At 41.8% G+C, this 14,748-nt stretch overlaps 1 protein-coding gene across 2 annotated transcripts in view; it reads right to left on the bottom strand.

Annotated features, from left to right (window-relative positions):
- The window catches only part of mTor (serine/threonine-protein kinase Tor), a 278,630-nt gene that overhangs the window by 161,676 nt on the left and 102,206 nt on the right, over positions 1 to 14,748 (bottom strand). For both annotated transcript variants that reach the window (XM_075888782.1, XM_037433800.2), the window contains exons 22-23: positions 12,282 to 12,396; positions 854 to 994 (exon numbers count right to left, since the gene is read on the bottom strand). In XM_075888782.1, the coding sequence (XP_075744897.1) occupies positions 854 to 994; positions 12,282 to 12,396 (256 nt within the window). The remainder of the gene's footprint in view (positions 1 to 853; positions 995 to 12,281; positions 12,397 to 14,748) is intronic.

The following is a 14,748-nucleotide window of genomic DNA, read 5'->3' as shown; positions in this document are numbered from 1 at the left end:
AGTGTGCACACATGTAAACACTGGGCATGAAAAAATTAAACAAAGCTTTCCTTTTTTTTCACCATGCCAGTGCTGTAGGGTCTGTAGAGTGATTGAAAGTTTGACAATGCATGTCAACATGATGTCTTCCTTCAAACACAGCTTATTTGTACAATGATCTGGACAATGCAAGAAGTGTTAGCAATTGATTCTGCTTAACACAATAATTCCAAACTTGCAATCAACTAGATAAAATTAGATTAATACAACAGGCTTTGCTGTGCTCAAATTATTGTTCCACATGTTCCATATTGTTCCATCATGTTCCATATAAAGTACGAATTAATAGCATGCCCCTGTACATGGTATGATCTACCGGTGGGTAAAAGTATGAGAATGGGGGCAACGAACGTGGCTGAAGCATGGATAAAACAGACTGACCAGTCTCTCTTGCACGGAGGGCACATGCAATAACATCACCCCACGTGCAAGGCCAGGCGTCAATTGATGCTCAAGCAGACGGGAAACCCAATCGCCCATCTTGAAGGAGTATGAAAAAAGAGGGGGGAGTTGGCGACATGTTTTGCTCGAGCAGCTCCAAGTAAACTTTGATTATAAGAGCATCGTCGCAATGACTGGCACACACACTATCCTGACAGGCATCAGCAGACGGCTCGTGCATATGCCCCTTCTACGTGTTGAGCTCTCAATGTGAAGAAACTGTGCAATGACCGCTTCTCTCACATTGGCGTTTTCTAGAGTTAAGCAAGATTAAATACAAATAGTGAGCTACCAGCTTTATATCACAGAGCATTTAAATTTGTTGCTATCACATTTCCTGCTTCAAACAAAACACCCTTTTTGTTGTACTCACTCGAATGATTTTAGTGACTAGAGAATTGTACCGCTGGTGCACAATCTTGTGGTTGTCGATAACTTTGGTAACCAGTGGTAGAAAAATCTTGTACTTCTTGCCCAGCTGGACAACCATGGCACACAAGGTGTCCATAGCCTGCTGCAAGAACAGGCGTGCATGCACATATACATCAATGAACATGGCAATGGAAATCATAATTATATACAATAACAGAGCATTCACATATGCAGTTTATAGGTGCAAGCAAAATGATATTGAGAAAACTAGTACATTAGCTAAAATGGTACTATGTATCCACAGACTGCTTTGGTTTACAAAGGCTCCCTCTATGTGGCTCTGACAAAAATCACACTGGCAAATGTCAATACATACAGGGTGTTTCTAGAAATGTGTCCAATATCTTAAACAAATCAAGAAAAGGCAATATTTTCTCTGCACCCACAGTTGCTGTTTCTGTAACAGCTTGCATAATCAAGAAGGTAGAGGACATGATCTGGGCGAGTAATTATCAAACCAGATCTTTAGTTCTACCTTATAGATAGAGATAGAGGACAATGAAAAAAAGTTGCCCAGAGGCAGCTAGACTAGTCTACAGCCTAACGTAATGTATGGTGGCGTGTGGCCAGCCACAAAAAAAACAGTCAATTAGCAAGTCAAAACATACGATTTGTACAGAGTATATACATATTAGCCTAAAAAAAAGCATGGAGAAACGCAGAAATATAATGCCAAGAGGAATATATTTATTTTCAATATTTACACAGGTGTACTCCCCCATCATGCGGGCTATTATTGCAAGCGCGGCCCACACACCCACACAACAAAGTTGGTTAATGGTTGATATAACGACCCTGACTCATTCTGGGCCACTGAAGTTCGGTGACTTTCACTACTTTGCAATTACTACTAGAGGCCGCTTTTTCGAAATCTCAAAGCTGCAATAGTTTCTTCGCATGAAGAATTTGAATGTTCCTATTTCACTTGATTGTCTAACACTGCTAATTAAAAGTTAGTTACTTTAACCTTCTTAATTACTATCCCAAATGATGCTTTCAACCATCTTAAGATGCCTGCCGCAACAGAAGAAGACACACACTACATTTTCCTAATTTTTAAAGAATATTGAACAGATTTCTTGAAACACCCGGCATAATGTGCTTTGACAATAAGCACCTAGGATAACGAGAGACGGCAGGCTGCCTCAGTTCAAGAGCCAACACCGCATTACACTGAATTTCTGGTAAATTTTTTAGACAACCTATTTTTTAATGCGATAGGGTTGAAGAGCTCCTTTTGCAAAAATTTCAGCATCGGTGTCATCGGTTGAGAAAAATCGAGAAAGATGCAAATAAAACAAATAATAAAACATTCTAGAACCGAGTGGGGATTGAACCTAGGTCGTCTGTGTGGCAAACAAGTTTTTTAAAACACAGCCATGTGTCTGAGTGGGAATATAGCGAAAATACCTTTCATGCTTTACAAATACACGTGTCCTGTATACATGTATCTTAATACAACATAAAATATTCTAGCAACAATGCGTGGTACATGCGTATTTTGCCATCTGGCATCAAAACATGGGATTATCATAATGACTTCATAGTTTAAAGCCATTCACCCACTACAAAAGACACGTTACTGTGCGTATTCCCTTAAGGCCACGCAGGGGGTGCAGAGCAAGTTTGAAAAAATTTCATGCACTAATTGTTTAAAGTTGCACTAGAGATAGAATATCGCTATCACATTCAACTCTTAAAGGCGAAGCTTAAGGGTCCCCCAATTTTATATGCGAAGCATTTTTTAGCGAACTTCGGCCACTTTGAGCGTATCTATTTATCTAGCTGCTTACGTTCAGGTGCTCTTGTGGTCACCCCCTTGACTTGGCGTGAACCAAAATTAGCATGGGGAGTAAGATGATTTGATGAATACGACATGCTGGTCAAAACATGAATAATGCCACAATTCCAACGCGTACGTCGTCAAACACTTCCCACCAGACAGTGGCACATACCCACGGGTATGTGTTGCTGTTGTGCGGGTATGCACCACAGATGATTGACACTTAGTATCTACCCAGAAACGACGAGAACACACATGGGTAATTTTAACGCGCAAGCGTTAAGAAATATACCAGACATCGGTAGCGTCGACTCGACGAATGCAAAGAATAAATGTCAGGGTCCCAGCTGGGATCAAAGCCAAGCAATCTGGGTGGCAACGAAGCATTTCACCACAGAGCTACACCAGGTTTTGGAACTACTTTTCAAATAGACGCTAATCTTTATGAAGCGTCAAGAGTGGTTGCAGTGCTGCCTACCCATTTTTATAAACATTACATATGTACTCTTCTGATACAGCCATCACGTCGGGTTAACGTTGATTGTGGTTAGTTCCTATGTGCTGAGGTTGATTTTTGTAGCAGTGTCCAGGGCCAGCATCCTCGCGAGCATCAGTGCTTCACATCAGCTTCTGGTGTTCCTAATACACATGTTCCAGTTGGCATCGTTGCGCAAGTGCAAACAACTGATTATATGGACATCTTCAACCCTTCAACATATGTCTATGCGTGCAACATTTGTACATGTATTTAGTATCAGTTCAAGACGCGTCGCTCAATAAAAAAATTGCAACACGGTCACCTTCCCGCCGCATGCTTTGCATAACATCATTTCCAGGTACAGTAGACTCTCATTAAACAGAACCCTAAGGAACCGGGAAAATGTGTTTCATTTAAAGGGACCATGAAATAGTTTTGACGATTTTTTACAAACACGTTGGGCCGGTAGACTAAGTCCCAGGGGTAATTTTGGGAGTCATTTGGGTTCCCTGCATAAACTGTGCAATTTATTGCAACGCTTTAAAGCTGTGAATCGCTCCAGATCGCTGCGACTCGGCCAAACACATTTTCAATTGCCCATACACCAAGTGACACAATCTGCCCCACTGACATCATCGTTTCCAGCTGATCTGAAGGCTGTGGAAAGTGCAGCACAGACTGTCGGTATCGAATTGGCGGCAGGATCTACACGTATGCGTTCTCACGCCACGTCATGACGCAGGCGCTGTGAAGGCGGAGCTTGCCCCGAGCGCTCGAAGGAAGAGTTGAGGGCAGTTGAGGGTGAAAGGTAGAGTGGAGGAGGAGAGTACATTTTTTTTTTAGTACTCGTAGCTCCGTAATAATGGGTGTTTCTAATAGGTGTTTCGATTGAACTCTGGTGCCAATGATTTGCTTCAGTAGTGGTCTAATCAAAAACAGAATGTAAAAAAGCCATTTCAGGAACCCTTTAACACAAGTTCCGTTTACTGAGAGGTGAAGTGGGTCGCAGCATTCAAGCATGAAACCAATCACATCAGAGAAAGTTGTCTCATTTAAGCAGCAGATCCGTTTAACAGATTTACGTTTACTGAAAGTCTACTGTACGTGGGATCTCCTGAATTTTTGTCTCATCTTCATGTGGTACAGTGTGCCCCACTGTAACAACGGCTGCTCAAATTTACAACCTCATGCACCACGGCACACTATAAGACAATGATTCTCATGTGGGATCCAGGAAACCCAACCTTGAACAAAAGACAAAATGAAAATAAAACTTCTTTTTTGAAGACATCATATCCAATGCCAGCTGCCCCTTTTGATTTCTGGTATGCTTCAGTGCTTTTGCTGAGATTTTTTACGACATATGCTTTTGTCAGGATTGCATATTTGAAAAGCAAGCATAGCTAAAACAGATGCGAAGTGGCTACAGACGGCATAATTTATTGACAAGCTGCTGAGATTTGAATTCACGTGACATATCAGCTTGCCCTCTTTATGCCACGAAAAAACAAAGGGCACCCATTTCACGCTGCATGCCGTGTTAATTTCTGGACCCCTTTCTTTTTCTGTCACCACAAGGGGTCCATGAGAACGTCCATGACTGAGGACCACTGCCTTTAAGTCATCATTGACGATCAACAGCAAGGCATTGAATTAAGGAGCAGTTTCGCTCAAGAGATTTCTGTTTACTGTAATCCATTAGACAAAACGCCAGCAGAATAAAAAAATAAATAAAACAAAAAAAATTGTCCGAAGTGAATGATGATGCCTGGGCGAACCAGTGGGATCGTTCGGTATTACTCTAAATCACCCGCGATATTGCCCACTCACACATGTAAATGAGAACGGTGTTCAGCTTTGTACACTCAAGCTTTGATATAACGAACCCAAATATAACGAAACATCGGTTATAACGAAGTAAATAAAGAATAGTCTTGCAATAGCTGTAGTGTTAGGAATATACCTTTTCAATGAATTTTCGAATATAATGAAGTTATTTCCGAGTATGGTGCAACTTTGTTATAGTGATGTTTGAGTGTACAATGTTCACTGGTGATAAATAATACTATGTCGTGTTGAGTTCTGTTTCTTCTTTAAAACTTTATTGCTTATCTTGTACATGACGCGAATGCATCAGCCTGGCTATTCTCACGACGGAACAGGGAGGTCGAGCCTCCTGGCCCTGTCGTGGGCGTACTGGACAGCCAGGATTTGATTGTCATAAGCTGGTGACCTGATGAGCCTTTCGAAGTGTTCACACATAACACTGAGCCCCAGTGAACCGCAGTCCTAGAAAATGTGGTCTAATGTGCATGCATTTTTGTTGCAGGCTTTGCATGTAATTTTCATTTATTCCGCTCTGTACCACCCCCAGATTTGAACTGGCAAGTAGAACGACTTTATTTATAGTTGTCTAAGTGTTATGGCTTGTGCTCTATTCGGGTTTGCGTGGGGGTGGGTATAAATTCTTCAGCCCAGATAGAAGTGTTTAATGCTTTCATTGTACGTGGTCAGTTTTTTTGTGTAGTGCAATCAATCCAGTGGCGTCTGGGCTATTTGCATAAGCGTGCTAGTCAGCGAGCTGTGAATTTGTTCTGCCTCCATTATTACTGTTTTGTGGTATCGGATCTAGCCTGAAGTTGGCAAGGACTAGGCCTGTGCACATTCTCCTAGAAGTTGTTGGTTGTGTCTAGTCATACGAACTGCATCGTAGAACATAATGAGACGTCATATACTGCCCAAGTCAGTCCTTGATCGTCCTCACGTGTAGTGGAAACCTTGCATGTGCTGTGCCATGATGGCAGAATGTGCGGTCTAGAACGCGCTTGTTCGTCACCAGCATGCCGTGTCACAACGAACGGCGGACATGGCTCGACTCTCACGAGCTTTGCTCCTAGACATTTCTTGGCAGCGTTGCATGAGCACCTGGGACCACCCGCTTTGAGAGCAAGTGTCTTCATAATAAGGCACATGTTTGCATGAAGGGAACATATTAACTCCGCTATAAGGTTATTTGCAGATGATTGTGTAATTTACCGCGAAATAAACAATGAATATGATAACCAATTTCTACAGTCAGACCTTGACACTGTCTCAACCTGGTGCAATAAATGGCTTATGACTCTCAACTCTAACAAATCTAAATGCATGTCAATAACCCGGCGATCTATTTCTCCCCCCTGTACCTACAGAATTAACGCCGTTCCCCTCCAGCATGTCTCTTCATATAAGTACCTCGGCGTTTACATTACCAACAATCTATCTTGGCACACGCATGTTACCTACATCTGTGATAACGCTAACCGAACGCTAGGATACTTACGCCGCAACTTTTCTCGCGCTCCGCTGTCCCTCAAAATTCTATTATACCGATCACTAATTCGCCCAAAGCTTGAGTACGCGTCCGCTATATGGGATCCCGTGCAGCAAAATTTAATTAACGCGTTAGAATCTGTTCAGAACCGCTCAGTTCGGTTCATTTGTTCTAATTATTCCCGTACTGCTAGCATATCAGAAATGAAATCTAACCTTGACCTACCCAATTTAACTGACCGGAGGAAACTGGCGCGACTGCATTTTTTTCATAAGATATTTTTTCACAATCCATCAATGAAGCGAGACCTCATTTCACAACCGTCATACCACTCATCGCGCATTGATCATCAGCATAAGGTTGCCATTCCGTTTTGCCGCACCAAATTATTTTCAGCAGCCTTCTTACCGAAAACAGCCGCCGATTGGAACCACCTTCCCTCTTCCGTTGTATCAATAACAGACCCTTTGTTATTCAAGACTGCAATTTCTCAGCAATGCTTGTAACTATACGCAGTTTCCATTATCTATCTTTGTCTTGTATGTGCTTGAATTCTTATACATTTTTAGTTGACTTATGTTGCCTTCCTGATTTGCGCATCTGATACTTGTTTCTTTATTTTGTCTTTTTTTTTCTTGTGTGTTATATATGTTGTACCCACCCCCTCTGTAATGCCCTACGGGCCCTGAGGGTATTCTAATAAATAAATAAATAAATATTTGAATGATATCAATGTGTTGTACTATGTGCAGTGCATAACAAAGAGAACACATTTTATGGAGCCTTCATTGACCTTCATGGTGTAAGAATAAAAGCCCTGAGCAGGACAACACAAAAAGACAGCCTAGATACCAATTGTACATACCACGCCACATATTCTTTTCTCCATGCACATTTTAGGCGGCTGCTCAAAATGATGATGAAGGTCAAAAAAAAGGTGGCACTGTAGTTCTAAAAACAGCCTTCTTGGGAAGCCTACAACCACGGTGTATAGTATTGTAATTTGCCATAAAATTGCAAAAGTAAGAAACATTTTCAGCGCTAGGATCGCCAAATTCAAGAAAATTTAAGCATAAGAAACACAGAAAAGAGCAAAAACCACTTGAATAGTGCCCTCTCAATAAACATGCATATTTTAATAAACTTCAATAATAAACTTCATTTGCACTTAGGTAGTTGGTACATAGTATTTCCGAATTAAAATTAGCAGTGCGAACAAAGAACACGCCCCTCAAATAAAAGAAGGTACACACACAATCGCTCATGTGCGTACTTCTTTTCGTTGTGGGGCATGTTCTGTGTTTGCACTGGTAATTTTAATTCAGAGATGCATACTTTAAGTTTATGGGAAACAAGCAGCACCTATGTGTAGTGCAGCAGTCCACTTCACCCATGCACCGCCAGTGCCATGAGTGGCGATTTGCAAAAACTTCACTGATGAATGGCATGCTATGAATCACTGTCTCTCTGCCAGTTATGTTTGTATTGTGTACAAGTGTGTGTGCCTGAAGCTGACCGGTATGATGAAACGGGTAGGCTTCCAGTAAATCAACTGTGCATGATTCTTTTGGGGCCCCAAACCAAGTGAAATGACATGAGTTTACAGAATAACTTATGTTTTCTTTGCAACATAGCACAGACAGGCAACAGTGTTTCGAAAGGCCGGCTGGCGTAAAGCTCAAAGCATAGCTAGGCTGTCGCTGCTTGTAAACATCATTTTTGTCATTCTGCCTGCTTATTGAGTAAACAATGAAGATTGCATCTGACATGTGTTAGACAACCCCTTGCTATGCTTGCGAGAGATACGTGCTAATCGTGCAGTAGTTCAGCTCTGTTTGTAGTCATTGCGTGGGCTGCATAAGTCCTTGAGTAAATTTGTCACGTGCAAGCTTTGTACTCAATTCCCAGCTGTCAGGTAACACGGTAGAATGGCATAGCGTGGCTTCACTTGCATGCGCAGTGCTCTTTAGAGCTATGGTAGTACATGGGGAATAAATTTTAGAATCCTAGTGGTCTGCGACATATTTTGCCTAGAATATGGGTCTTCTTCTTTAAAGGGCCACTCACCAGGTTTGACAATTTTGAGCTGACAAGCGCAATGCGTAGACGAGGCGTTCGTGGTCACGTCTGCCAAAATTTGCAGCGCTGTGCGCCGCGGAAATGGGTCAAATTTCAAGATGAAAGCTGCCCCCCCTCCCCTTTGCCGGCGCACGCGTAGAGAATGAGGGCATGGCGTAGGCGTAGGAATGGCCCTACATACACGACAATGCAGTGACGTTGGTCCTCTACGTAGACGACTCTGCTCTGACGTTGTCAACAGTATACCACGTGACATGGCAAAAATTATTTAACATAACATGCGTAGTTTATGCATTTGTTGATTTAGGAGATGAATAAAACTTGAAATAAATAATGAGACGCAATAAAAATTGTGCGCGTTTTTCTTACATTTTTTCCCGTGAAATGCTACGAGATGCGGAGCTAATGTGCCAGCGTTTCGCATGTGTTCGGGTCCCCACGGTCAGCGCATTGAGCAGACGACCGCCGTGGAACGCTCCTACGCGTTCGCTCACTCATTGTATTCATCTACTTTACCGCGTCTAAGCCAGCGTTTCCAAATAATCCCGCAGAAAATGGCAGAAGACCATGAAATAACGCTGGTCAACAAAGCAACGCCACTAGCGTGCACGGGGGCTGGGCTTGTTCGGGCACGTCATGCGCACGTCATGCGCACGTCACCTCTTGGTCGTATGCCAGAGAGTGTGGGGAAGAGATTTGGCTTGCAAAGGTTACGCGGAGGAGCGGCAAGGGTTTCGAGATCGCCTCCTCTCACCCTTGTTTCGTGCCGCTTCAAAAAATCTGTTTTCTCCGCTCGTAATGAACCGATTCGAAAAATTTTTGTGGCAAAACGTTCCTCATCAGACCACCCAACAACTTTTACTGTCTAACTAAAATTCGGTGTGGGGCCTGGTGAGTGGCCCTTTAATGTTGTTTTAATGTTGCTGGGTAACGAACTGTGATATGGCAGAAAAATAGCAGCGCATGAAAGAGAATAGCTGAATCTGTTTACTGCTTTCTGCTAACGAATTATGGACTGCGGACTTGAGATCACTTCTCCATTTTCCCCTGAATTCCTTCAGAAGCACAGTAAAAATGTCAGTTAACTTGTCTGGAGAGCAATTTCACACTGAACTAGCTACAGCATGTACTTAATAAACGTGACGTTACGAGCGTGCTATGACCCATAACTTTATAAGACTCCCACAGGCTATATTTGGAGCCGGACTTCCTGAAAAGTGCCGCTTGACCTGTCTGCAGGCATTTAGGGCATCCATCATAGACACTGGGTGCGTCTGCCAGAGACACTGGGAGTGTCCTTTACAAACACTGAAGGCTTCCATTAGAGACGCTGCGCGCATCCAACAGCAGGGCTGTGCCCTCCTCCTAGAGCGTCTCGGCACTCATAAAAGGTCAGCGCATCTGGCGTCGGCTGCTTCCTCGTCCACGTTTTGTACATACACTGTAAATATAAACATTTTGTTTCCTTCTGCCTGCTTTTTGTTTTGCCACTGCCTGGATGCTTCCTGCCCGGCGTTGGCCCTTGCGACACGCTACCAAACAGACCAATGGAGCCTCTTCGTAACAGTTCCCACGTGGCATCACTAGCTTCACGCAACGTACACAAATCCAGTGTTCTTGCCAGTTTCTGAAGCACAGCCACAACAAAAAACTGAAATACTTTGTTCCAGATGGGCAGTTCCTATAGTTATTGGCACAGCTTACGACACAGCAATTTATACATGACATGGCAAAATACCACTAACAACCTCACACGGCCGTGCTTGTGGGTGGGTGGCTGTCCAAAGCACACCAATTTTTTTTTTTTTGTTCACTCCAGCCCCACAACGCCATCGGCTCAGTACACATTTCCTAGAGTTCACGTTTGGACACTAGGTGTTGAGCAATGCATGATGGCATTTTCGGCTTACACATTAATTTTTGCCACTTGCAGTCAGGTGAGCAATGGCCTCAAGATCAGTACCTTTCGAAAAAGAGAAAGGTGCTAACATTGCACAAAGCATAGCTCTAAAAGAAGAACTCCAGTTTCCCTTGCTGGGGATACCACAACTGAACAAAAATGGACAAAATCTTAGTGGTATATTTTTTTTCAGCATTTTTTGTTTCAATATATTCAGTTTGATGTAGTGGCCATTCGAGATAAGGGATAAAAAAAATCATGGAATTAGCACTGTGCCAGGTAAAAAAGTAGATTTATCCGAAAATCCAAGAATAGCTAAAAAAAAAGCATAATTATCATGCAACTTAGCATCTGACAGAACAACTGCATTCTGTTTCAATGCGGTTGGTCTGTCACTTCAGCTTTTTGCTTAGCTTACCTCCATTACTGTGAAACTGGCGAAACAGCTTCACTATAAGACAGACACAACAGTAAAAACATATCTGCCATGAATGACCAACACGTGGCCAACCACCCTGTGCACTGCCTTGGCCATCTTGCAACCCTCAAAGTCACTGTAATGCCTGTGCAATCTCAGAGGCCACAGCTAACTTTTTCAGCTGTTTGTGGGTGGTTGTAATGAGATTAGTGGATTCATTTGCGATTGCTAACCTCTAGACGCAAATAATGGCTCATTTAAGAGGCCAGGCCCCAACTACACCTACGTGCGCTGGCCTGCACGGCATTCCACAAAAAAAGGTGTGGAAGTCGGGATGGGGTGGACTGTGGTGGCATGGAAGAATGCGACAGTGGCTGTACTGTACCACTGCTTGCATGCAGCCACATGCGACATGAGGCAGTAAAGAGGGGATCATAATAGAAGGTGATACATTTGGCTTGTTTTTAAAGACGATAGTCTTTCTCGGGGACATTCGACGCAAAAATTTTGGTCTGTCTGTCTGTACATTTGTCTGCTTGTCCACTCTTAACGATACCCTAAACGGTACCAAAGGAACCAAACGATACTCCAAATGGCCAACCCCATCCACAGCGCCCACCAATGTTGCTCAAAGTTCAGCGCTCACACTTGTGCGATTGTCAATTATAAAGCAATTATTGCACATATCTAAGGCACGATAACAATACATCAATATTATTTATGTGTATTTTTTACTAGAAAAGGCATACAAAAATAATTTTGAGGATTGTAGCCTTTATAACCCTGCACTGGCTATGCAACGCTTGCACGAAACGGCAAGTGTTTCTAACGCTTTGTTAAGACGACACGGTGGTGGCACCTGCCCGTCACCTTGCGTTCTACCCCTTATCTCCTCAGAGACGGGCACGCATGCACTCTGTTTTCCAGGATAACCACCAGATAGCGCTCCTGTCTCACGTGTGAGGTGACTTGATGCGCTCGTTCTCCTTTGCTGCACGCTTGAGGCACTCTAACACATTGCCTCCAGAACACCATTCACCGATTTTCTTGCACAGAACATCAAATAAGCGTATTGTTCACTCTCTCCAGACGCAAAACTATCGTCTTTTGATGACATTTGCAGTGTAATATGCAGATAAGGGGCCAATATTTTGTTGTTGGGGACAATCTTTGTTCATCATATCTATTTAAAAAACCATTTTAGTACATTAAAACAATGTTTAAAATGTATGGCTCTCAATAAAATTTTCTAGGAGAATTTCACTTGCTTTGAAATATCTGTTCTTTGTTATATCTAGTCTGGTTATAACTAGATCTAAGCACGTCATGTAGGCTGAACAAACAGTGGTGACGGAAGCATGGCAACAAGACAAGACCACGTGGGGCCATTGTACTTACTGAGCGCAATTCGGGAGTGGTGTCAAGGGTCCGGACTAAGGGATGAATGATACGGGCTGCGAACTCCGAAAAGTCAAGAGATTCTGAGAGAATATCAATGGTCTCCAATGCAGTGCTGCCGAGACAAGAAAATACACATAGTTACTGCTATACCAGAACATGTTGTTGCCCTATCATTTACCACTAATAAGGAATAGGTAAGATAAATAGAATTAATGTTCTCAAACCGTAGTAAACAAAAAGAGGTGTGAAAAATTCAGCATTATAGATGAATGGCATTCGTTCATTGATAAGTCAGCTCACACTGCACAACCAGAGCACTTACTTTTTTGGCTGGAGAAAGTATTCTAATAAGAGGGTAAAAAAAAAATGTCTCCAGCTTATTAAATTTATCAAAAGAGCGATAGAGAAAAGAATGTAAATGTCAGTCTGTTGAAACCAGAATGCCAAAAAAAAAAGAGAAAAAAGAAACTTGACAACAAAGCATGATGCTAGAAACAAGGTGACCTGAAACAAGAAGCATGCAACAATTTGCTAGCAAGCTAATAAACAGTGCACAACGAGGGACATATTTTGAAGCCCAGTGTATTTGTGCTGGTTAAAAACGTGGGTGCACTGCTAACCAGAATCAAAAATGATACTGTGGCTGCCACTAGATCAAGTTTTTTTTTTAATATTTTGTACCTGTTAACGTGCATTTTATTTTCTCTCCGTTACTAAAGCATTGATTCACTATTTTAATGCATCTTGTTTTTGTCACTAAAATAAGATTCAAATCCTTCTAATTCAGGTCACAGTTTGAAGTACAAAAGACAGCCTGAGCCAGTGCTATGCTAGCATGTTAAGATAAGGTGCAAGACAAGAAGGCATACCACAGCAATCTGCTAGATTGCCTAGGACGCACATACATAAAGGAAAGGGGGAATAAAGAAAAAAAAAATACCCACTCAAGGCACGAAGGTAAAGAAACAAATTAGCACATAAGGACACTTTCATACACTACGATTTCTAAGAAAGTGTACTGCTTCACTAAGAGTCAAAAGCATGGCCTGCTGGCACACATTATTTCTTCTTGAATATGTTTTTAAGTGTGTTGACCAGACGTTCGGTTCAGCATCACTCAGTTGTGAGGTTGTATCCATGCGTGCAACAACTATGCTTGTTAGGTCTCAAAGTGCAATGCACTCATTTTTTTGAGGTAGCCATTCGGATATCATTCATTCATTCAATCAATGGAACTTTATTTTCATGAAAATAATAATGAAAATGCAACGATTCTTTGAACCAATGGCCTAAGTGGCCAGTAGCTGGTCCAATACTATGTGAAACAAAGAATGTACAGGCCATCTTTGAGAGAAGAAACAAAAGCGATCACATAAACAAAAACAATACACATTTTACATTTTCTCTTGTAAACGTGCATAGTACTTATTAGCTTTTAACTAGCTGGCTATACATAGGCACAAATTTATGAAAGAACATAATGAAAATCAGATCAAACAAACACACACACATGCTTACATGTCTTGACTCGATAGAAAATATCACTGGGATGCTAGGCCGAAATTACCTACAGTTTTAATCTCTCTAAGAAATCATGTTCCATATTTTTGTTCCATCGAATTCTATGAGTCTTTCTCCATGAAACAGTAATAAACTACGTGGTTGACTGAACACATGTAGGAGTAGCACACAGGATTTCTACTTGTGTTCGGTCAACCATGCAGTTCCTTCTTATTTTAATGTCGTACCAACTAGCCCTCCCTCCACTGCACTTTACTTTATCCATAAACATTGTAACATTTCAGCAGACTGAAATTACCACTAGAAGCATGTCGCATATTGCATATAGGAATTGAAAAAAGATCAGCAGGCAAATGTGAATTTATGTTATAATTATGTTATTTGTTGAAATGACAGTCGTGTAGTCGTGCAACATCAGAACTAAGACAATGCGTTGCGATTGAAAAATATTACTTACCGATTCACCTTAGCTAATGATTTTCAATGTACACTTTTAAATTCCTACAAGAGTTTTCAGACAACTTTTGTACGTGACACCCCTCGATTCCAGGCAGTATCTTATATGGCAGTGACACAATGAAAAATAGAGTGTACAAAGTATAGCTAGTGAAAAATATTGAACTGTTATTAGAGTATAACAGCCACAGGCTACCTTTGTACACACACCCTCTGTACTTGCTCATGCCAGTATACATAAAAAATGATGCCTGAATGTTTAAAAGAACGGGCTTGTTGAATAGTATAGTCGTTTATTGTTAGGTTAAAAAATTCATTTTCAATGCATTTCTTGCAAGAGTGGAACACGATATACATTTTACTCTAATACTGTTAACAGTGAGATGATTCTTCGCAAACCTTTCCGAAATGTTCAACAAATCAGTCACGTCATTTTGTAGAGCTGCTAAGGAGTGTCTTGTACACAATAAAACAGCATTGTCTTCGT

The sequence above is a fragment of the Rhipicephalus microplus genome, chromosome 3 (assembly GCF_043290135.1).
Source record: "Rhipicephalus microplus isolate Deutch F79 chromosome 3, USDA_Rmic, whole genome shotgun sequence".
Classification (NCBI taxonomy): Eukaryota; Metazoa; Arthropoda; class Arachnida; order Ixodida; family Ixodidae; genus Rhipicephalus; species Rhipicephalus microplus.
This window is presented reverse-complemented; position numbering and strand designations above follow the sequence as displayed.